At 46.0% G+C, this 25,806-nt stretch overlaps 1 protein-coding gene across 4 annotated transcripts in view; it reads right to left on the bottom strand.

Moving 5' to 3' along the window:
• pnpla7b (patatin-like phospholipase domain containing 7b) overlaps window positions 1-25,806 on the bottom strand; it is a 371,155-nt gene that overhangs the window by 100,351 nt on the left and 244,998 nt on the right. For all 4 annotated transcript variants that reach the window (XM_038782642.1, XM_038782643.1, XM_038782645.1 and 1 more), the window contains one exon: window positions 15,448-15,566. In XM_038782642.1, coding sequence (XP_038638570.1) covers window positions 15,448-15,566 — 119 coding nt within the window. The remainder of the gene's footprint in view (window positions 1-15,447; window positions 15,567-25,806) is intronic.

Below are 25,806 nucleotides of genomic sequence, written 5' to 3'. Positions count from 1 at the left end.
TCCAGAGAGCAATAATCAAAAACAGCATCATGACCTGCACAGGTGAATCAGAAAGGAATCCCTCAACCTCTGGATATCACATTTACCCTGTTGACAGGGTACAGTTGCCTCTGAAGTTGCCAAATAATAATGGTTCATTATGTGGCTCTCAGTGCCACTAGAGTTGGTAGCACCAGTCTTACTTAACTTGCAACACACCAAGGAACATCTGAATAACACATGTCTGCAGATTCCAGGCTCCAGGGCGTCATTCTAGGGGGTATCCCAAAGGTACAGTGGTGACCCCCCACCACTTCGACCCGGAAGTCTCCAGGTAAGGATTGCACGGGAAGTTCAAACTTCTGATGGGCCTGGGAACCATTGGAAAGTCTGATTTAAATCGCAAACAGATGATTCAGATCGTCTTACATCAGTTGTTACCAGCAAAATGTACGAACTAAAGCCGCTTCTACCCCCTGGGTAACCCCTTAACCCCCCCCCCCCCCATGACCTTCTGAACCCCCCAACCCATCAACTGACCACCCGAGGTCCCATTCCACTATCTACCAAAACCACACGTCACCCACTGACCCACAACATCCCACATGCCCCAACAAACACAGCGCCTACTGACTACCCAACCTACAATCCCACTGAGCACTGAACCCCAATACGTGGCCAGACCCACCTGACCCGAACCCTCCCCCATGCCACTGACCACTCACACTCCTGAACCTCCAGACCTCTCACCAGAAATCCCAACCTGATCCACTCCTCCTGACCAGTCGAACCACCCTCTCAATCACCTGACACATCCCCACTCCCCGACCCCCCTCCTCCACCATGCCTGACCTCCCCGATCCCCCTCCTCCAACACACCCCACCAATAATAAATGAACCTACTACAGGAAATATCTGTCTGGATGCTCGGTCATTCGCTCCAATGGAGTGGAGGGGACACACACACACCAATTTCCCTGTTCGCCACAAAAGACATTCTCAAAAATGAGATGCATAATGATAGAAGCTTATGAAATGTGGCTCAGGAATCGGAGATGGAACAGAAGCAGGCAGAGCTTTATTAGTTGCTTCTAACACTCGTGATCTGAATAACAGTGTGGCAAAGCAGAACAGCATCTTTGCCAACATTTAGACTTAGACTTAGAACAGTACAACACAGAACAGGCCCTTCGGCCCTCGATATTGTGCCGAGCAATGATCACCCTACTCAAACCCACGTATCCACCCTATACCCGTAACCCAACAACACCCCCCTTAACCTTACTTTTTAGGACACTACGGGCAATTTAGCATGGCCAATCCACCTAACCCGCACATCTTTGGACTGTGGGAGGAAACCGGAGCACCCGGAGGAAACCCACGCACACACGGGGAGGACGTGCAGACTCCGTACAGACAGTGACCCAGTCGGGAATCGAACCTGGGACCCTGGAGCTGTGAAGCATTTATGCTAACCACCATGCTACCGTGCTGTATGCAAATTATTCAGGAACTCACCCTGGTGAATTCATTGACTGAACTTGCTGACTGCCAACTTCTCCACAACATGAGGAAGAAAAACTTTTATTTATTCAGCAGTTTTCATGACCCCTGGATATCAAAAAGGACTTCACAGCCAACAAAGTACTTTTTGAAGGGTAATCAACGCTGCATTCCGGCAGACAGTGATCCAAGCCGGGAATCGAACCTGGGACCCTGGCCCTGTGAACAACAGTGCTAACCACAGTGCTCATGTCTGCATGAGTCTCACCCCCACAGCCCAAAGGTGTGCAGGGTAGGTGGATTGGCCACGCTTAAATTGCCCCTTAATTGGGAAAAAAAGAATTGGGCACTTTAAATTTAAAAGGAAGAACAAATCATCTGCTCACTACCTCATTGCTGATAGTGTGATTCTCTTGTATGCAAATTGAACTCAAAATGTCTCCCACATTACAATATGATCAAAACAAATTACTGCAGATACTCGAATCTGAAAGAAAAACAGAAGATACTGGGCAATCCTAGTAGGTCTTACAGCATCTATGGAGAGAGAACGGAGCTGATGTTTCAAGTTTGGATGACACGCCTACATTAGGAGTTGAATAGTGCCATAGCATCTTTTACATCACTCGGGGAAGGGGCAGAAAGGAACTCGACTTGACATATCATGTGAAAGACAACATCCTCGAGGGTGCAGCACTCCCTCTGCACTGTATGGGGTGGCACAGTGGCACTGCTGCCTTGCCAGGGACCTGGGTTGATTTCCGGCCTTGGGTGACTGTGTGGAGTTTGCACGTTCTCCCCATGTCTGCATGGGTTTCCTCCAGGTGCTCCGGTTTCCTGCCTCAGTCCAAAGTCAGGTGGATTAGCCTAAATTGCTCCTTAGTGTCCAATGGTTAGGTGGGGTTATGGCGGGGGAGTGGGCCTAGGTAACGTGCTCTTTCACAGGGTCGGTGCAGACTCGATGGGCCGAACGGCCTCCTTCTGCACAGTAGGGATTCTATGAATGGAGGGGCGGCGAAGGCACAGGTGGAAAAGGTAGGATTAATAATCAATATAAAATCAGACAAAACATAAGAAAGAAAGGAGAGGAATAGTCAGAGATTGTGCTCTGGGCACCAAATGTAAAGGGAATATACTAAAAGATGCCAAGACAATGAAATGAGAGAGAAAATCATTAGAGCAGGAGTAGTTTGGTGCGTGTGTCCTAATTAAGTTTTCTTGATCAAACACACATAATAGGAGAAACAAATTGAATGAATTACAGACACAAATTCTCCTCTGAGGATCGAACATTGTAGTCATTACTGAAACATGGCTGCAAAATGGTCAGGGAACTGAATACATCAGTAAAGTCTAAAGGAAGGATAGAGAGTGGACAGAAGGCAATAATCTTGGTAGTTAATAATGAAATTGCTTCAGTGACAGAAGACATTACAAGAGGTAGGCAGGTGGTGGAGAGTCTATGGGCCAACACCATAATCATGTCTGGAAGCAGCATGACAATAAGCTGAAACATTAAACCCCGCCAGGCCACTATGCTGACCATATTGCTGTATGGCACAGAATCCTGGGTTTACTATAGGCACCAGATCAAAGCTATGGAATGCTTCTCCCAAGACAGCTGAGTTTTATCAAGAGAATTTGATACAAGAACAAAATCACAATGAACTTCTCCATCGGGCTGAGCGCAACATCACAGAGACTACCCTCCAGAAAATTCAACTTACGATTGACAGGAACATAGGAGTTAGAAGAAGTCAGCAATTCAGCCCCTCGAGCCTGCTCTGCCATTCAATCAGATCTCTTCCTGGTCCCAAATCCAACTCCCTACCTGTCCCCCATACGCCTTTAACGCTCTTTTATTAATCAGAAATATATCTGAAACCATTTAATGATTGAGACTTCACCGCACTTTAAGGCAGCGAGTTTCACAAATTCACCACCCTCTGTGAGAAGTAGTCCTCCTCATCTCAGTTTTAAATCTACTGCCTCGCCATCTGTGTCTGTGACCACTCATTCTAGGTTGCCCCACAAGGGGGAACATTTGGTCTATGCTTACTTCATCAATCCCTCTTAGTATTTTATATGCCTCCATCAGATCCCCTCTCATTCCAACTCCAGCGAGTATAAGCTCAAACTGTTCAATCTTCCTCATACGTCAACTCTTTCATCCCTGGAATCAGTCTGGTGAACCTCCTCTGAACTGCCTCCAATGCCACCACATCCTTCCTCAAATAAGGAGATCAAAACTGAACACAATACTCCAGATGTGGTCCCACCAACACCCTATACAATTGCAACAACACTTTTCTATTTTTGTACTCCAGTCCTTTTGCAATAAGTGCTAAAATTCAATTTGCCTTTTCTATTACATGCTGTATGTGAATACCGACTTTCTGCAATTCATGAACAAAGACACCCAGATCCCTCTGCCCAGACACATTTTGAATCTGCTTTTCATTTAGATAATAATTTGCCTATTTTTTCGTCAAAAATGGCTAATCTCACTTATCCACATTAAACTCCATCTGCCCCATTCTCCTAGCCTAACTATACCTGCCTGTAAACTCTTTATCTTCTCTTCGCTGCCTACTTTCCTACCTATTTTGCCAAGTTACACTCTGTCCCTGCTTGCTGATCATTTCTATCGATTGTAAACAGTTGAGGTCCGAGGGCTGACCACGCGGCACCCCATTAGTTACAGTTCGCCAGCCAGAGAAGGCCTCATTTATCCCGACCCCTCTGCTTTCTGTCAGGCAGGCCATGTTTGCTGCCTGGATGATTGCAGAATCTTCAATGGTGAGCTGTCTCAGGGCAAACAACATCAAGGTGGTCAGTAAAAATTATATAAGGTCACCCTAATGCATTGCAGACCACCTCTCTAGGGAAAAGACTGTAGCCAATCAGCCCACATGGAGGCAAGCGCTAAAATAAATGGTTCAGCATCTTTCAAGAACCATCTACATCAAACTCACAACATCCACCGTATCCAGGGGAAGGCTAGAGATGGCACAGACGTTCCCCCAGGCACCCAGCAAGGAGAATTTGAATTGCCAATGCTGTGGAAGCCATGAGACCCTCACAAAAGATTATGAAAACATTTACAACTTGGACATCCTCAAACAACTAGTCTACCGCAATTCTGAAAACGACACTTCGCTCGAGTCCAAACAATGACTCAAGAAACTATTTGCCTCTGAAAGATGTTCACCTCATACACACTTTCCAAGGGTTGCAGCCTATTAGTAGAAATTTAAAAGAGATTTACCCCCACTCTCCTAATCCACAGACACGGAAACCAGTTGTTGGAAACGTACTGTTGCGCAATATAATGTATTAATACAGCACCTTTAATATGGTAAAGCCTTCCCAGGCACTTCACAAGAATGTTATTGAATAAAATTTAATACCAAGCCCAGTATGCGATATTAGAGAAGACTGAGATATGTTTTAAGGGCCATCTTAAAAGGAGAAATGGAGAGGTTTAGGCCGATTATGATGGGGTTAATAAGAATGGAACCAGTTGAGGACAATCCCACCCAGTTGGTCGATGGAGGACAGGCCTGAGAGGAGAGTGGCAGTGAACCTTGTCAAAGACTACGGGCAGAAAAAAAGGATGAGAATGGAAAGTTAACAACAGGTCAGTCACACAAGGTGCCATTAAGGATCATTCCCAGGACACTTCAGTGGAATGAAGGAGGAAATCTGATTGAATGAATTCAAATACAGAACTGTTGGGCAGAGAGGCACAGGTTTGAGAAGTGACATCCTGTTCAAGCACTTTAGAGAGGAAAGGGAAATTGGTGGTAGGACAGTCATTTGTAAGGACAAAGGAAACATTTTTATGCGATCAGGGAGATGATGATGGCAGATGTGGAAGAAGGGGGAACAGTACTTGATCAAAGAGAATATTTAACAACAGCTATTTTCATTTCATTTCATTTCTTAGAGGCCAAGGAGAGGAGTGGAGACATCAGCACTTTGTTGGTAAAATGGTGCTGTCTCTTTTGAAAGCAAGCGGATATCAGAGGCAGAGAGAAAATGCAAGGAAAGGCAATCCTGAGCTAGCAACCCATCCAAAACTCAATCGTCTGTGGTATCCTGTATTTGCAGCAGAATCATTTGGACACAGATCGGTCTCAGCAATCACCAACATGCCCACCGGAACCCTGCCAAACACCCTAAAGGATGAACATGGTCACCTTTATCTTGAAGGACAAACAAGGTGGGATTTACAAAGCAGGAGGTTGTCCTCATAGACAAGATGAGATCGAACGATGGGAAATAGGAGAGAAGCCAAGTGCTGCGTTTGGATTTTGTAAACTTACAGGGTGTATGAGCTGGTGGACCAGAGAGAGGGAACTAGCAAAGGCAGCTAATTGGATGGCTTCAATCTCTGTCGCAAAGAAGACCATGTGCTCTTTGCAGTGTTTCAGATCAGGATAAAGGAACAAGGGAGAGAGGAGCTTCAAAGAGGTTTTCAGTGGAGAAGAGAAGTCAGGGACTATATTTACATTTTAGGATGATTCTGAAATGGTGCCCAATTTTGGCAGAGGAGAGGAGGACCTGCAGGTGTTTACGTGGTCCAGGCAGATCTATCGATGAATGGCTACTGACGTTCAGGTCTGTCCCCTCTGAACTCGAGGAAGCAGAAGAGATTTGCACCGGGGAGCAATGAGGGAGGAAGTATTAATTTGAATGGGCAGAAGGGCATCAATAATAATAATCTAATAAACTTTATTATTGTCACCAGTAGGCTGACATTAACACTGCAATTAAGTTACTGTGAAAATCCCCTAGTCACCACACTCAGGCGCCTGTTCGGGTACACAAAGGGAGAATTCACAATGTACAACAGCATGTCTTTCGGGAGGAAACCGGAGCACCCGGAGGAAACCCACGTAGTCACGAGGAGAACGTGCAGACTCCGCACAGACAGTGACCCAAGCCGGGAATCGAACATTGGTCCCTGGCGCTGTGAGGCAACTGTGCTAACCACTGTACTACCGTGCCAGCCAAAGTCACGGTGAGAATGTGACTGATCGCTAGCTGCAGAAACATCATTACGAATTAAAGGGCCAAAAACAAGACATTTAAAAATGCATTTGAGTGTGACCTGGACAGAGTTACTTCCCCCCAGAGGCAGGTGGAGAAGCACAGCGAGTTGGGAAGGGATATGAGGACACTGAAGGTAATCGTTAGAACCTTACTAATGAGATCAGCTAATTCAGCAGTAAGTGATTGAACTTGTGATCTCCCTGGTCAGCATGATTTATTAGTACTTCAAGTTGTGCATTTAACCATTGTGCAGATTAAATAAAATTTACCTTACAGAAAACCCACAATGGTACGGCACAAAACTCCAGCAAATGAGACAACCCCCTACCAGACTGTGGAAATACAAGTTAAAGATAATCCAAAAGACATCAGTAGCAACTGGTCTTCCCAAGAGTCTGATGTGCGTCAGCCACCAGGAGAATGTCTTGTTATTCTGCCCTCTCAGAATTCAGCAGGGAAATCTCCATTGCTCCAGTTATCACTACAGGTCAAAACCTTTCAGCTTTTAAATCAATTGACAATCATAAGTCTAATTTTCACACAGAGAGCGTGTGAAATTGTTCCAAAAAAAAAAAATCACGCCGCAAAGACCTAGCAATGGAATAGTGCAAACAGCATCAGCTGCCACTTGGGTTTCCCTTTCAAACTAGGTTAGGCAGCTAAAATAGGCAGGCAGACTCAAAGGTTTAAGTGGATGGGCAAGGCTGACTCCACACAGTGGGCCATTTAAAAATTGTGTTCATGGGATATGAACACTGTTAACAAGGCCAGCATTTATTGCCCACGACAAAGTGGTGACGGGACACCTTCTTCAACCTTCTCGAACTGCTGCAGCCCGCGTGGTGCAGCGCAGTTTGATTTTTTTCAGAGCATTTCGAAACATAGGAACAGAAGGCCACTTGGCCCCTCGAGCCGGCTCCACAATTTAATTAGATCACAGCCAATCTTCTAACTCAGTGCCATTTTCCCACACTATCACCTTGATGTATTTCTAGAAATTTATCGATCCCAGTCTTGAACAGGCTGAATGGCTGACCCTCCACAGCCCCGCGGGATAGAGAATTCCATAAACATACCAGCCTCTGAGAAGAAAGTTCTTCTTCTCAGTCCTAAATGGTCCGTTCTTTATTATGGGACTGTGTCCCCTGATTCTAGGCCCCCACAGCCAGGGGAAACAACCTCCTGCATTTTAGAATTTTAGAACAGTACAGCACAGAACAGGCCCTTCAGCCCTCGATGTTGTGCCGAGCAATGATCACCCTACTCAAACTCACGTATCCACCCTATACCCGTAACCCAACAACTCCCCCTTAACCTTACTTTTTAGGACACTACGGGCAATTTAGCCTGCATCTACCCTGTCAATCCCTGGAAGAAGGTTGATGAGATCACCTCTCGTTCTTCTAAACTCTATATAATACAGGCCCAGGCTCTTCAATTTCCCCTGATATGACAGTCGCCCAATTTCAGGGATCGGTGTTTGGTGAATTTTCATGCAATTCCCTATATGGCAAGAATATTCTCTCTCAGGTAAGGGCACCAGAATTATACATAATGCTCCAGGCAGACTCTCACCAAGGCTCCATACAATTGCAGCAAGACATTTTATTCCTGTATTCAAAATCCTCTTTCAATAAAGGGCAATTTCTCACACACAAACACAGTGAAAATTAGACGTACGATTGTCAATTGATTTAAAAGCGGAAAGGTTTGGACAAAAAGCTCTAAAGGTCGTGATAACTGGAACAATTTGCCTTTCTAATTGCTTGCGGAATCTGCATGCTGGCTTTCAGTGACTTAACTGAATTCAGTGATATGACTGAAAACGCTGCTACGCCATTTCAGAGGGCAGTTCAGACTCAACCACATTGCAGTGGACCTGGAGTCACATGTAGGTCAGACCAGATAAGGACGAAAGATTCCCTTCCCTCAAGGACATTAGTGAATCAGATGAATTATTATAATCCAGTCAACATTCCTGATGCAAGCTTTTTATTCCAGATTTATTCGTGCGATGACATTGAAGAGTTCATAGATCGTAGAATTTACAGTGCTGAAGGAGGCCATTCGGTCCATTGAGTCTGCACTGGCCCTTGGCAAGACCACCCCACTTATGATCACGGATCCATCCTATCCCCATAAGACCATAAGACATAGGAGCAGATTTAGGCTACTTGGCCCATTGTGTCTGCTCCACCATTCAATCATAGCTGATATTTTCTCATCCCCATTATCCTGCCTTCGCCCCATAACCCCTGATCCCCCTATTAATCAAGAATCTATCTATCTCTGTCTTAAAGACACTCAGTGAATTGGCCTCCACAGCCTTCTGCGGCAAAGAGTTCCACAGATTCACCACCCTCTGGCTGAAGAAATTCCTCTTCATCGCTGTTTTAAAGAATCGTCCCTTTAGTCTGAGATTGTGTCCTCTGATTCTAGTTTTTCCTACAAGTGGAAACATCCTCTCCACGTCCACTCTATCCAGGCCTCACAACATCCTATAAGTTTCAATACAATCCCCTCTCATCCTTCTAAACTCCAATGAGTACGGACCCAGAATCCTCAAACGTTCCTCATACGACAAGCTCTTCATTCCAGATATCATTCTTGTGAACCTCCTCTGGACCCTTTCCAAGGCCAGCACATCCTTCCTTAGATACGGAACCCAAAACTGCTCACAATACTCCAAATGGGGTGTCACCAGAGCCTTATACAGCCTCAGAAGTACATCCCTGGTCTTGAATTCTAGCCCTCTTGACATTAATGCCAACATTGCATTTGCCTTCTTAACTGCCGACTGAACCTGCACATTAACCATAAGAGAATCGTGAACAAGGACTCCCAAGTCCCATTGTGCTTCTGCTTTCTGAAGCATTTCCCCATTTGGAAAATAGTCTACGCCTAAATTCCTCCTTCCAAGGTGCATAACCTCACGTTTGCCCACATTGTATTTCATTTGCCACTTCATGCCCACTTGCCTAGCCTGTTCAAGTCCTTCTGCAGCCCCCTTGCTTCCTCAATACTACTTGTCCCTCTACAGATCTTTGTATCATCTGCAAACTTAGCAACAATGGCTTCAGTACCTTCTTCCGGATCATTAATTTATATTGTAAAAAGTTGTGGTCCCAGCACAGACCCCTGTGGCACACTAGTAGTACACCGGCTGCCATCCTGAAAAAGACTCCTTTATCCCTACTCTCTGCCTTCTGCCAATAACCAATCCTCTATCCATGCCAGGATCTTACCCTGAACACGATGAGCTCTTAACTTATTTAACAGTCTCCTACGCGGCACCTTGTCAAAGGCATTCTGGAAATCTAAATAAATCACATCCACTGGTTCTCCTTTGTCTAACTTACTTGTTACCTCCTCAGAGAACTTTAACAGACTTGCCATAACCCCATCCAACATTTTTTGGACACTAAGGGTAACTCATCATGTCAATTCACCTAACCTGCACATCTTTGGACTGTGGGAGGAATTGGAGCACTCGATGGAAACCCACGCAGACATGGGGAGAACGTGCAGACTTCGCACAGACAGTAACCCAAGCCGGGAATGGAACCTGGGGCCCTGGACTGCGAAGCAACTGTGATAATCACTGTGGCGCAGCGCAGCAATAGGATTTGTTCTGGGACAAGTTAGCAGCAGGAATCGGGAGGGAAAGAGTTTCTTGATTGAGTGGGAGGAGGGTGTATTAAAACTGACAGTGAAGTAAGTTCAGATTCTCAGAACATAGATGAGAGCAAGTACGAAGGGGTAAAGAGTCAATTGTCATGGGAATGTCACTTTAAGACATGTTTGTCTGCTCAAGTGGCTGCAGTGATGTCAGAGTGTGGGTGGAGCTGAGCTCTGGCTCTGCTTTTTAGTTTCGCTTTTGAGGAAAAGTTTGGATGTGTGCTTTTTAGTTTTGGAGTAGCTGCAATCACAGCAGGATGTGTGTGAATCTCTGTAAGCTTATCAATGTCCATTTGGTGATTTCAACGTGGTAACTGTTCTCAGTAGTGAAGTTAAACCTGATGTCTTTCTGTACAACGGATTTTTGTCATATGGATGTTAAAAGGAAAGTTTAAGGATTACTTAGAATGTTGTATTCTTTGGGTGGGTGTATTTGAATTGATGATTGCGGAGATGTTCACTGTACGTTTTAAAAAGGTTAACTGGAGTTCATAGAATAAACATTGTTTTTCTTTAAAAATTACTTTTAAAGTTCCGCTGCATCACACCTGTAGAGTGGGCCGTGTGCTCCCCATACCACAATCTAGTAAAAGTCGTGGGTCAGGTGAACTCCATGATACACTTTGGGGTTCTCTAAACCCTGACCCATAACACAATGTAGGGGTCGAGTCAGATTTCCAGCAGCAAGGGGTCACAGTGAACTGCGAAAGGGGGGAGGTTGGTGCAGCTTTCGAGCTTGGAGATGGATGTTGGGAGCTCCTATTCAAAGGTAAGGATACGGTTTGAAGTATAAATAGGTGTTGCTTAGGTGCGACTGGAAGGGATTAGAAGAGCAACATATAAAAGGGAGGGCATGCATTTGGAAGACATGTATCACATTTTACGTCTACACATGCAAACCTTGTTACAGGTGCAATACAATCTTAAATGTTAGGTGCCTGAAACTCACAAAGACATTCCAATTTGCTCAGTTCACTGCTTTTGACAAAGTTTTATCTGACCTAGGATGAGAAATATCATGAACGTTTTACTCGTAATATATTAAACTGCAACATCCGTACTGACACCAAGATTCTTTTCCAAGGTTGACGTCCTCCCAACTCTTCTATACGGCTAGAAGTACAGACGCCACCTCAAGGCCTGGAGAGCCATCAATGCTGTCTGAGACGGATTTTCTGCAGCAGCTGGGGGGGGACAGGCATAAACATCAGTATTCTTGAAGGAGCCAGGAGCATCAGCATCAAGGCCATGATCATCCAAAACCAACTCCGCTGGGCCGGATACGTGCTTAGAATGCCAGAGTCCCAACAGCCAAAGCAAATCTTCTTCACCCAGCTCAACTAAGACTCCCAAACAAGAGGAAGTGCTTCAAAGAGACCCTGAAGACTTACTTCAAGAAATGCAAAATAACGCCTAGGAGACCCTTGCTCCGACGAGACCTACTTGAAGGAACTTGTTGATTAAAGGGACACGATCCTTCAAGTATACACGATGGCAGGAGGCCTGGAAAAGGAGCCTGAGAAAGGAAGACCAGTGATCTAGAGTCCAAGGACAGAACCCACCTCTGGAAACACCTGCCATGTTGTTGTGTCCAGGGATGTGCAGGTTAGTTGGGGTTACGGGGATTAGGGCAGGGAGTGGGATTAGGTAGGGTGCTCTTTTGGAGTGTTGGTGAATACTCGATGGGCTGAATGGCTTCCCTGTTCAGCATAGGGATGCTATGATTCCATGATAACCCTGTCCGGTATTGATAGGACTGCTGCACCGTTGGAGGGTCCGTCTTTCAGATGAGACATTAAACTGATCCTCCACCTTCTCTCTCAAGATCTTGTGGTATCATTCAAAGAGCAAGAGGGTTCTCCTAGCATCCTGACCAATAAATGTTCTTCAAACAACAATGGCAAAACAAATTATCCAAGCATTACCTTATTGCTGTTCGTGGGAGCTTGTTGTGCATAAAATGGCTGCTCTTTCCTGCATTACAACACTGTCAATGGATCCAAAGTACTTCATTAAATGTAAAGCACTACCTTCAGAATACCATTCATTGTGTGTGGCTAATTAAGTGGCAATTGGTGAACGGACCATTGTGTGATGGAATACGTAAGAAACTGCTTGTGGCCATCTTACACGAGGCTCCATTCAATGAGGCATCGTTGGAACCCCAAGTTCCAGCCCAGAAGGTAAGGTGGTTTGAAATAACAGAGTCCCAGAGGCATTTGAAAAAGGTACTGGAAAGGGGATTACATGCAAAGTATTTCCCTGGCTCCCATCCAATTGGTACCTTCTAATTTAGAAAGATGATCCATGAGGAGAGATTGTGATTTATAAAGTGGTATTGATCATAATTTATCTGTCTATTTCTTGTCCTAGAGAAGATAAACCTCAAGTTGAGAAGAGGCTATTCAGAAGCACTCACACAGAATAGTGTTCATAAACATCTGGACGCATCAGGAATCTACATCTTAAACACCTTTAGATACTGATCCAATACTTAATTACCAATGTTGTTCAAGTACTGTTAAAGTGCTAAGTTTGAGAATTGATTTGACAATTTCAGATTGGCACCCAACTACTAGAATACGGATTAGCATGTGTCTGTGCAGGTAGAGACCGAATAACTTCTACAAATTATTAGCTATAATACAAATCAGACGTATTCTGCAACTCTACTTCCAGTTTGCTCAAAGAACTGTCCTTCCCCAAGCATTTCTTAAACTTTACAGAAGCTCCTAGAAGCCTTCTAAATTGAGCAGGTCCAAGTTAGTGGAGTCAAGAGGAATGACCACTTGGGCAGCACCCACTCTTCAATGTGATCCTGGATAGAGTGCCAGCTGTGAGAGGGTGGGGTATCATATCCAAGCTTGATACCACATGCTTGATGTGGTTGAGGGGGCCAGGATTGGAATATGTTCTGGTTTGGTGGCTGTGACAATCAAAGAGGTGGAAGATTGCGTCCGTACCTACCATCTTCAGAGGAACATACACTTTCTAAACAATGCTGGCCGCACTTGAACTCCTATATGTATCTGCACAGCTCCCCTGATGATTCAGTTGGCATAATCAGAACTATCAATCAGATCAGGAAGTCCACATTTGATTTGCAGTGTCTGTCAACTCTCGAGTGACACCAGTGTTGCTACACTGAACCTCAGAGCAGAGATTGACACAACAGTTTCCCCTCTGGAATGACGACCGACGGATTCTTGTTGGAAGGCAAGGACAGAGATGGTTCTGATGCTGCCACAGTTCAACAGCCAGATGATGCACATTACCTTGGAGCCACATCATACATGGAGGCACAAAAAGAGAGGGTGCCGTGAAGAGGGGAAGGGGGAGAAAAACTATAGTTAGGAGAGAAGCAACAGGACTGTTGTGCAACGCATTCAACCAGAAGCTCAATCAGGGACAATCTGCAACCCTGTGCCTTGGTTTGATCTCAGAGCTGATAATCCAGTGTTGGAAATGCAACACAGCACCCAATCCACTGGGTGTACCTTTGAGCAGCTGTGCAATTGTTAAATTAATTTAACATAATTAAAATTGAAGTTTTTAATTAAACTTGGATTTCATTAAAAACATAATTGGATGGCAGAGCTCATGAGGTGAAGAGTTATTTTACGCTTCAGTGGAAAAATATATGTTTTTTTTTAAAAAGACCCTCCAAATCTCTGGGCCTGAACTCAACAATAATGATGATGTGGTGACTGCTTCTTGTCGAGACTGGAGATCGTTGCCTTTTATGAGGAAAAAACCCCCACTAAAATTGCAAATGCCACAGAACCTGCCATTTAGGAAAAGCTGCACCCAGGTACAGGCAAATTAATGAATGGATTGGACCTGAAACACTGTGGAATTGTTGAAGTTATTCTAAGCTGTTTTCACTTAATAATAATAATCTTTATCGTCACAAGTGGGCTTACATTAACACTACAATGAAGTTACAGTGAAAAGCCCCCAGTCGCCACAGTCTGGCGCCTGTTTGAGTACACAGAGGGAGAATTCAGAACGTCCAAATTACCTAACAGCACATCTTTCAGGACTTGTGGGAGGAAACCGGAGCATCCGGAGGAAACCCACAGAGACACGGGGAGAACGTACAGACTCCACACAGGCAGTGACCCAAGCCGGGAATCGAACCTGGGACCCTTGAGCTGTGAAGCAACAGTGCTATCGACTGTGCTACCTTCACATCTACAAATATGTTCAATGTTCACGTTCAACTCAACAGCCTCGCCCAGCCGACATTTAGAAAGAAGAATCAAGCTGCTCCTCACAGACAGGAAACCGGTATCCAGGCAGCAAAGCAATTGTCCTCTAGTCGGTATAGAGTAGAGATCGCTTAAACTAAAACACATTACGAGTCTTACTACTGGTCCTGGGATGTCACTGCACTCTTCAAAGGGTTTTTATCTGAGTCTATTGCATTTCTAAATGTTTTCTGCAGGAACTGCAAGTCAGTCACTCCGTTAAAGACTTGTACAATTGAATGATTATTATGTTCAGTATCGGATAGTTCAGCAGGTCAGGCATGGCTAGGATTTGATATGTGGGGGCCAAGATTCATGTGAAGAATTGCTTCTTGGCTGAAATATTGTATGTTACAATGTCCCAGCACCAATCAGTAGCCTAGAAATCCATTGAACCCTCTCCCCTGCAGGCATAAAACTGGCACCTAGGTGTCCAATATTCTGACTGACCGATGCTATATATCAAAGACGCCAGTCTGCAAAGCCGGTGCCAGAAAGAGCAGCTAGGACTTTTGTACCTGCAAATAAAGGGGGGAGGGGTGATGACGCAGGGTGATCAACACCTGATTAAAGCCTCCTTTCCAAGACTGAGCCACCCTCAATGACACCTGCCCTTCTGATCACTCTCTCGCTCTTGGCCCCTCTAAACATTGTATTAGCCCGATAACCTCCGCTCAACTCCCAGGACCTCTGCAGCCAGGAAGATACCTGCTCAACTTGCAATGTGCCAGTCTCTGAACTGTGCTCTACAATGGTCCAGCAAGCCACTCAGTTCAAGAACAATTGGGGATGGGCAACAAATGCTGGCCTTGCCACTGGTGCCATGTCCCACGAAAGAACAGCAAAAACTTTTCAGATAAGAAATGGAAAGTAGTTGGAAAAATGAGAAAAGTCTTGGCGGTTTCTGGTGGTATACTTGCAGTAGATTTCAGATGGGAAGTTGAACAAAAGATTAAGTACTTCCACAATCAGGACTCACCTGGCCCCTCCACCTCCCAGCACCAGTGCAATTGAATTGCCAGTAAGGATCCTAGCTAAGCGGGAGAAATCAGAGTGACGATCAGGCAGCTTCTGAGAGATCCTTTGGTACATCTCGAGCTGGGAAAACACAAAAGCAAAGAGTATCATGAATCAACTTGATAGTGGTACAAGTGGTCTCAGTGTCTGATTTTAGCATTGTATGAATGTGCAAGTAAACTCTTAAGCCCTAATTTATTTGCCTAACGTGACATAGATTACACATTGAAGCTCTTCCATCGAATTTCACTAGTTTGAGATCCCAGCTTCCATCATGGCAATCTCCCAGCTGACAAGCTGAATGGTTCTTATGATGTGACAAGTGGAGAAATAACAGAGTACTGCTGGGAGTAATGTTCCTCCTCTAATACGCCAGGCTTTAAAGGAATGACATAACTACTTGTGGTAGCACGGTCTCTTCAAGGGGGGCAAGCTCGACCTACCATGTGACCAGCTCGGGCCCAATCGTGCAGGAGCACCCAAAGCTTGGCTAATAGGAGTTTGCGCAGGGCCCTGGAAACTGAACCACTGGCAGTAGGGACCCCGGAGCCAACAGTAGACCTGTTATATATTAGTTCTGTGCCTGTTATTTACTGCCTTTGCCTTCCATTAATCATAGAATTTACACTGCAAAAGGAAGCCAATCAGCCCATCAAGTCTGTACCGGCTCTTGGATAGAACACCCTACTGCAGCCCACGCCTCCACCCTATCCCCGTAACCCCACCTAAGCTTTTTCTTTGCACACTAAGGACAATTTAACATGGCCAATCCACCTAACCTGCACATCTTTGGACTGTGGGAGGAAACCAGAGCACCCGGAGGAATAATAAGCCCCTTGTTAACTACTGGGAGCCTCCAGTGTTCTCTTGAGCCACCACATTGGCGATGAGGTAAAAGTTCGCAGCCTTCAGTGGGGGGGGGGGGGGGGGGGGGGGGGGGGGGGGGTGGGGGTGGGGGGGGGGGGGAGAGGGAGAGAGAGAGAGAGAGAGAGAGAGAGAGAGAGAGAAAGCAAGGAGGAAGGAGCACTTGAAGAAGGAAAGCAGCACCAACACGGACAATGTTTGCAGCACAAGCAGGCTGCAACAAGCCACTGTGTATTCTGTCTGCTAAGAGAGCAGACAGCACCAAAACGAACATTCCGCATACTAATGAGGCAATCTCAGTTAACATAGTAATGGAACGATTCCAGGGACAATGGACACAAATAGGGGAGTGATTGCAACATTGTATAGGATACCAGACACCCCGGCACCAGCAGGGTTCAAAGACAAAGCACCTGAAGGCCTGCACAGTAGCCGATGGACAGCCTCAGTATTGGGGGGATTCAAACAAACCGATTGGGAAGAGACCCAATCGATCCCCAGCAGATAGAGGGTCTGCCCAAAAGGGCGTGAAGCCCTAGGACCTATAAAAGACCGGTCCCAAACTTAGTTAGTTCTTCTTGACCAGCCCTCCTCTCTTGACCAGCCCTCTCGACGAGCCTTTACCAAAGAAGACCTTGACCGAGAGAGAGGAGAGGAGAGGTCAGCAGCCGCCAGCAAGTAAGTGTCTCACAACGATCGCTACCAGAGATAGACACTCCTGACCCCTTTTTAACCCGTACCAACCTGAAGTCTGCGGACCCAGTGCAGAGCAAGAGGCCTTGTCCCCTGATCCGGCAGTTCCTTATTCAGATAAGTATTGGTCTATTTAGTGGTAGGAATAGTTTAGTCATCTTAGCGTGTGCATGAGTAGTTTATAATTGTATTATAATAAACTCATTTGTTTGAACTTACTAATTGGTGTATGGTTTTATTGCTTTGAATTTGACCTTGAAACTTGTGGCGGTATCTTAACGATACCTGGCGACTCCAAAGCTAAGTAACGAAACAGAGCCAAATCGAGTGTTAAGCACACTCACCCAGAACGAGCAACACTATATATTGAACGGCTCCGCTATTTTCTTACCACGATCAAGATCAAGGAGAGGACAAGCAGAAGGTGATACTTCTGAGAGTTTGCAGGCCCGAAACAGATAATTTAATTCGGAACCTCTGTCCCCGGAAGCACCCTACTCAACAAACTTTGATCAGATAGTAGTCAAGGAACACAAACCCAAGGCTCTCGCTGTCGTGATATGCATCACTGTAAATACACAAGGGGGTAATGTAAGTACACGTAGACTAGCTAGACACTAGAGGGAGCACCAGAGACATGACACACAGACACTCAACAAATAGGTCAGTAAGATAGGACACGACCAATGGGCATTCACGAAACACACAAGAGGTGACACTACCACAGGGGGGCATTACACCAACCCATATATAAAGGACACAACACACATGATCTTCCTCTTTCTAGTGGAGACACTCAAGTGAGTACAGACACACGGTTGATTCAACATCACACCCACCACGTGGATTGTAGCAGACTGGTTCGTCAGTCGGAGTAGCTACAGAAGGATTAACAGTAGTGGCGAATCAGAGTAGGAGAATTGTAAATAGTTTAATAAACGTGTTGAAGTTATCTCCACGTCTGAACCTTCCTTTGTCAGAGTGAACATCAAGGAAGCAGCTTATGCTACGCCAAGAGCATAACAAGACCTCCAACATTACAAATTACAACATTACAAATTACAACATTACTCTGCAGTGAGGGACCATGAAGAGCCTATCTCAGATTTCATTGCCAGGCTTTGGCAGCTCGCTCAGCACTGCAAGTTCGGGAGCGTGCTTAGTGACGTTTTGGACGACCAGCTGGTCTGTGGGATCCAAAACCTAAAAATCCAGAATGAACTCCTGGCTGAAGCCACCATAACATTGGAAAAAGCGATCAAAATAGCTCAGGCTGTAAAAGGTGCCACTGAGCTCCGAAGCTTGGATGAAGGGGAGGTCAATCAAGTATGCAGTGGTTTGACCATGAGATACGCAGCACAGCAGGAACTAGATACTGTTTGGGGACTGGGCCGGGGTGGATTGCAACCTTGAAAATCCTTGGAACCACCAGCACACCAATGGCGTATAAAGAGAAAGAGGTCAATCTGCCCCCAGCTATTGTGGAAGGGCATGGACCCAGCCTGCTGGTTACAGAAGATTAGCCCAATTGGCTGGAATTTCCAACAGTGTTCTACAAGACGTTCTGAGGAAATATGAGGGCGTTTTTCCACAAGGAACTGGGCAGGATTGAAGGCACCAAAGCTAAAACCTCTGCCAATCTAGATTCATCATCCAAATTCTTTAGAGCCAGACCAATACTCCATGCCCTGCATGGAGCTGAGTTGAAGAGATTTAGGAGCTGAAGCTGAGTTTAAGAGATTAGGAGAGCTGGCCATAATCAGACCGGTTCAGTTCTCAGAGTGGGCTGCGCCAATAGTCCCCGTTCTCAAGCTGGACCGTACGCTATTTCCCAGCGTATGATGGAAAATCCTCTCCAGGGAATTCAACGGTGATGGTCCACCAAGATGACATTCTAGTCACTGGTACCAACCCAGAGGGCACATGTCCAGCCTGGAGGAAGGATCAAGAGATTCCGGGACACGGCTGTCTGTCTCAAATGTGAAAACGTGTACTTTCCAGGCTTCAGAAGTAACGTATCTAGGATTTTGTGTCGATGCGACAGGGTTGCACCCCCTGGGAGGAAAAGGTCAAGGCATCAAGTCCCAGCACCCAGAAATGTCAGTGAGCTCAAATATTTCCTCGGTATGGTAAATTACGGAAGATTCATTTCAAATTTAACCACAACTTTACACCAGCTACCAAAGAAACATCAGCAGTGGCAACGGAGGGAGCTCCCAAGAGGAAGCTTTTTGAGTGGTGAAGCAAGTTCTGCAGTCCTCAAACTTCTTGCTTCACTTCGACCCTGGGAAACCAATCGTGTTCACATGTGATGTGTCCCCTTGTGGTATAGGAGACAGTTTTATCCCACAATATGGGAGACGGTTCGGAGCACCCCAGGACCTTCGCCTTGAGGACCCTTTCGGAAGCAGAGTGGAATTGTGTCCAAATTGAGAAGGAGAGCTTTGCAGTCATATATGGTGTGAAGAAATTCCGCAAATATTACTACAATAATCTTCATTAGTGTCACAAGTAGGCTTATATTAACACTGCAATGAAGTTACTGTGAAAATCCCCTGGACGACACGTTCTGGCGCCTGTCGGGTGCACGGAGGGAAAGTTCTGAATGTCCAATTCACCTAACAGCACGTCTTTGGAATGTGGGAGGAAATCGGAGTACCCGGAGGAAACCCATGCAGACACGGGGAGAACGTACAGACTCCACACAGACAGTGACCCAAACCAGGATCCCTGGCGCTGTGAAGCAACTGTGCTAACCACTGTGATACCGTTCCTCTATGTGTAAATTCATTGCAATGTTAATGTAACCCTACTTGTGAGAATAAAGATTATTATAAATAGAGATTATTATGGACAGCAATTTCACATAGTCACCGACCATAAGCCACCACTGGGGCTTTTAAGGGAAGACAAGCCTATACCCCAATAGCCTGGGCTAGGGTGCAGCGTTGGGCCTTGCTGCTGGCGGCCTACAATTATGCTGTTCAACACCGGCCAGGTATGCAGATTGCCAATGCAGATACATTGAGCCGACTCCCCCTGCTGAAGAACTTCCTTCCGCCATCAATACCCCAGGAGATCGTATTAGCTTTGAACCACCCTGCCAGTGTCAGCCATACACATTGGTAACTGAACCCAAAGAGACCTCATACTACTCAACAAAAAGGAGAATGATACAGCCAGGGTGACACTATGAAAATTCAGAAAAAATAAGGCCCTTTTTCACCCGTTAAAGCGAATTGACCTGCGAGCACGGTGTGATTTTGTGGGGATCATGAGCAGTTATTCCGTCTCCAGCCTGGGAACCCGAGGTGCATAGTGCCCATCCAGGGCAGAGAAAGATGAAGATGCAGGCACACAGTTACATTTGGTGGCCAGGCAGTGATAAAGCCATTGAAGAATTGGTACAACAGTGCCAACCTTGTCAATGACAACAGTCCCTGCCTCCGTTGGCCACTCTCTACACGTGAATGACCAGGTTGTCCATGGACCCAGATTCTGTGGATGCCCACTCTAAGTGGCTGGCAATACAGGATCACAACCTCGGCAGCCACTGGGGATGCCTTCCGCTGAGTGTTCGCCATTCAAGAACTGCCAGAGTCCATCGTATCAAACAATGCACCCCTTTTACAGGTGATGACTTACAGGTTTTTGTCCGAGCTAACAGCATATGATACACTAGGATGGGCCCATACCACCCGGTGTCTAATGGTTTGGCCGAGAGTGCTGTTCAGATCTTCAAGATGCAATGTCAAACTGACAAACCAGGAGGGCAACGATTGTCAATTTTTTATTGTTGCAAAATTCAACCCCCTACAACATCACAGGGGTCACACCTGCAGAGCTGTGCATGGGATGACGCCCAAGAGCCTGGTTGGCTCTTGTGTTTCCTAATTTGGTAGGGAGGGTAGAGGCATGGTAGGCCTCCAGAGAAGTCAACCGGCTGTGCAGAGAGGTGACAGGTCAGACCGGGTGGGGGACCAGGTTTTGATTGGTAACTTCGCCTTGGAACCGACTTGGCTAGTTGAACAGATCGTCACCCAGTGAGGGCTGGTGTTATATGTGATCAATGTAAATGGAAGGACTGTCAAAAGGTATGTCGACTACTTGAAAAGTCGACGATGCCCAATTTGGAGCCAGCATGTTCATTCAGTGTTATAGATATTCCTGTTAATTATAGAATCCCTACAATGCAGGAAGCCATTCGCCCCCTCGAGTCTGCACCGACCCTCTGAAAGACCCACTTCCCCACAATCCCATCTAGTGGCAATTTTAGCACAGCCAATCCACCGAACCTGCACATCTTTGGACTGGAGTAAATCCACACAGACACGGAAAGAATGTGCAAACTCCATACAGACAGTCACCCCAAAGTCGGAATGGAACCTGGGTGCCTGGCACTGTGAGGCAGCAGTGCTAACCATTGCGCAACCGTGTAGTCTCTGATCGAAAGTGTGTCGAGCATGTGGGTTTGCTGTGAAGTTCCGAGAGGACGTGGAGGTCTCCGAGCTGATTGTCATTTTAATTGTCTTGTTACGTTTGTAAACTTTGTACATATTTTTATTCTGTGTCGTTGCAATAAAGGACAGGTGGGAGGGCTGTGGTAGCCTCCTTTAAGGTTGGGCTCGACAGACCATGTGACCGACGGGGTCCAATCACGCAGGAGCACGTGAACCCCAGCCAATAGGGAGGTTGTGCGGGACACTGACAGCATGACCCCAAGGAGTGTGGACCCCGGAGCCAGTGATCACACCTGCTGCATGTTAGTTCTTTGGCTGTTATCCATTTCATAGAATTTACAGTGCAGAAGGTGGCCACTCAGCCCATCGAATTTGCACCGGCTCTTGGAAAGAGCACCCTACCCGAGGTCAACACCTCCACCCTATCCCCATAACCCAGTAACCCCACTCAACAATAAGGGCAATTTTGGACACTAAGGGCAATTTATCATGGCCAATCCACCTAACCTGCACCTCTTTGGACTGTGGGAGGAAACCGGAGCACCCGGAGGAAACCCACGCAGACACGGGGAGGATGTGCAGACTCCGCACAGACAGTGACCCAAGCCGGAAACGAACCTGGGACCCTGGAGCTGTGAAGCAATTGTGCTATCCACAATGCTACCGTGCTGCCCAGTAGGCAGTTGGTAGGAATAACAGCATTATTAGTTAAATTATAAAATATTAAAACATACTGCTGTGCAGAGGTGCCTGGGAGCCCTACTGCATGAGTCGCAAAATGTTGGTTTACAGGTGCAACAGGCGATTAAGAAGGCGAGTGGAGTTTTGTCCTTCATTGTTCGAGGGATGGAGTTTAAGACTAGGGAGGTTATGCAGCAACTGTATAAGGTGTTAGTGAGGCCACACCTGGAGTATTGTGTTCGGTTTTGGTCTCTTTACCTGAGAAAGGACGTATTGGCGCTGGAGGGTGTGCAGAGGAGATTGACTAGGTTAATCCCAGAGCTGAAGGGGTTGGATTACGAGGGGAGGTTGAGTAGACTGGGACTATACTCGTTGGAATTTAGAAGGATGCGGGGAGATCTTACAGAAACATACAAAATTATGAATAGGTAGGATAGATGCGGGCAGGTTGTTTCCACTGGCAGGTGAAAGCAGAACTAGGGGGCATAGCTTCAAAATAAGGGGAAGTAGATTTAGGACTGAGTTTAGGAGGAACTCAGGGTTGTGAATCTATGGAATTCCCTGCCCAGTGAAGCAGTTGAGGCTCCTTCATTAAATGTTTTCAAGATAAAGATAGATAGTTTTTTGAAGAATAAAGGAATAAAGGGAAGTTCGGGCGGGAAAGTGGAGCCGAGTCCACAAAAGAACATAGAGCATACAGTGTAGAAGGAGGCCATTCAGCCCATCGTGTCTGCACCGACCCACTTAAGCCCTCACTTCCACCCTATCCCCGTAACCCAATAACCCCATCTAACCTTTTTGGTCACTAAGGGCAATTGAGCATGGCCAATTCACCTAACCTGCACGTCTTTGGACTGTGGAAGGAAACCGGAGCACCTGGAGGAAACCCACGCAGATACGGGGAGAACGTGCAAACTCTGCACAGACAGTGGCCCAGCGTGGAATTGAACCTGGGATCCTGGTACGGTGAAGCTACAGTGCCATCCACTTGTGCTACCGTGCTGCCCATAAAAGATCAGCCATGATCTCATTAAATGGCAGAGCAGGCTCGAAGGACCAGATGGCCTACTCCCGCTCCTAGTTCTTGTGTTATATATTACATTTGCCTTCCATTGATAAACCTCTAGTTAAGCCTCCAGTGTATGTCTCGAGCCACCACATTATGGATACATTTTAGATTACTTATTGTGACAACAATATTGTGGCTGTGATTTTCTGGCAAAATAAAGGAAACCACTGAGGAAAGTCTCACTCCGGGACTTTGGCTCCATATTGTAGCCACTGTGACATCCCAACCATTGCTCTCAATTACATCCCAGCTCTAAACCAGAGACCGCTGCAGAAAGATCTTGGATAAGGACACCAAAACTGCACACACTACTCCAGGTGTGACTTCACCATAGCCCTATACAATTGCAGTAAAACATCTCTATTCCTCCTGGCTCGAATCACCATCTTTGCGGAGTCTGCACGTTTTTACCGTATCTGTGTGGGTTTCCTCCGGGTGCTCTGGTTTCCTCCCACAAGCCCCGAAAGGCGTGCATGTTAGGTGAATTGGACATTTGGAATTCTCCCCCAGTGTACCCGAACAGGTGCCATGGTGTGGCGACTAGGGGTTTTCACAGCAGCTTCATTGCACTGTTAAAGTAAACCTACTTGTGGCACTAATAAAGATTATTATTACTCAAACTCTCTCGCTATGAAGGCCAACATACCATTAGCCTTCTTTACTGCCTGCTGTACCTGCAAATGTACTTTCAGTGACTGACGCACGAGGACATCAAGGTCTCGCTGAGTATCCACCTCTCTCAATTTACACCCATTCAAATAATAATCTGCCTTCCTATTTTGGCTACCGAAGTGGATAACCTCACATTTATCCATATTATACTGCATCAGCCATCCATAGGCCCACTCACTCCACCTGTCCAAATCCGTCCAAATCCAGCTGAAGCACCTCTGTGTCGCCTGCATCCGAGAATACAAGACCAGGGATGTACTTCTGAGGTTGTATAAGGCTCTGGTCAGACCCCATTTGGAGTCTGATTTGGAGCTGGGGTGTAATTGAGAGCAATGGTTGGGATGTCACAGTGGCTACAATATGGAGCCAAAGTCCCAGAGTGAGACTTTCCTCAGTGGTTTCCTTTATTTTGCCAGAAAATCACAGACCAAGGCAGGCCAGCAGGGTGGGTTCAATTCCCGTACCAGCCTCCCCGAACAGGCGCCGGAATGTGGTGACTAGGCGCTTTTCACAGTAACTTCATTTGAAGCCTACTTGCGACAATAAGCGATTTTCATTTCCTTTTTTCATTTCATCTTATTGAAACTTACAGGATACTGCGAGGCCTGAATAGAGTGGACGTGGAGAGGATGTTTCCACTTGTGGGAAAAACTAGAACCAGAGGACACCATCTCAAACTAAAGGCACGATCCTTTAAAACAGAGGTGAGGAGGTATTTCTTCAGCCTGAGGGTGGTGAATCTATGGAACTCTTTGCCGCAGAAGGCTTTGGAGGCCAAATCACTGAATGTCTTTAAGACAAAGATAGATAGGTTCTTGATTAATAAGGGGATCAGGGGTTATGGGGAGAAGGCAGGAGAATGGGGATGAGAAAATATCAGCCATGATTGAATGGCGGAGCAGACTCGATGGAGCGAGTGGCCTAATTCTACTCCCATGTCTTATGGTCCTCACAGCTCACCCACCCACCCAACTCTGTATCATCTGCAAATTTGCACATACTACACTTTGTTCCCTCGTCCAAATCATTAATCTATAATGTGAACTTACACGTCACTGGTTTCCTGCATAATTCATCTTCAACAGTCAACTTCATCATCAATTGCCCTGCACTCACTAGTGTCCTCAGAATGAGTGCTGCTTGAATTGACGTCAATTTTCTCCCACAGCTGATGCTGTAAGTCTAATTTGAATTAGTAATTAATTTTAAACTACTTGAAAATTCATGTTACTTGTTACAGTCTATGGTGATCAAGGTACACAACTTCTTTGTCCGCTTGATCAGGACCCAATCCACCGTAGAATCCCTAGTCGCTTAAATGTCTTGCTGCAATTATACAGGGGCTTGGTGAGGCCACACCTAGAAAATTTTTGTGCAATTTTGGTCTCCTTATCTGAGGAAGGATGTTCTTGCTACAGAGAGAGTGCAGCGAAGGTTTACCTGACTGATTCCTGGGAAGGCAGGACTAACATACGAGAGAGACGGAGTCGGTTAGGACTATATTCGCTGAAGTTTAGAAGAATAAGGTGGAATCTCATCGAAACCTTTAAAATTCTTTAAAACCTTTAAAACAGGACTAGACAGGGTAGATGCAGGAAAGATGTTCCTGATAGTGGGGGTGTCCAGAACCAAGGGTCACAGTCTGAGGATTCGAGGCAGACCATTTAGGACATAGATGAGGAGACATTTCTTCATCCAGAGTGGTGAGCCTGGAGCCTGTGCAATTTGCTACCACAGAAAACAGTCAAGGCCAAATCATTTCAAGAAGGAATTAGATATAGCTCTTGGGGCTAAAGGGATCAAAGGATAAGGGGGGGAAGCAGGAACAGGTTACCGAGTTGGATGATCAGCCATGGTTATAATGAGAAGTCTTAGGGCAGCA

The sequence above is a fragment of the Scyliorhinus canicula genome, chromosome 21 (genome assembly GCF_902713615.1).
Source record: "Scyliorhinus canicula chromosome 21, sScyCan1.1, whole genome shotgun sequence".
NCBI classification, from domain to species: domain Eukaryota; kingdom Metazoa; phylum Chordata; class Chondrichthyes; order Carcharhiniformes; family Scyliorhinidae; genus Scyliorhinus; species Scyliorhinus canicula.
The sequence above is the reverse complement of the archived record's forward strand: the minus strand, read 5'-3'. Positions and strand labels throughout refer to the sequence as shown.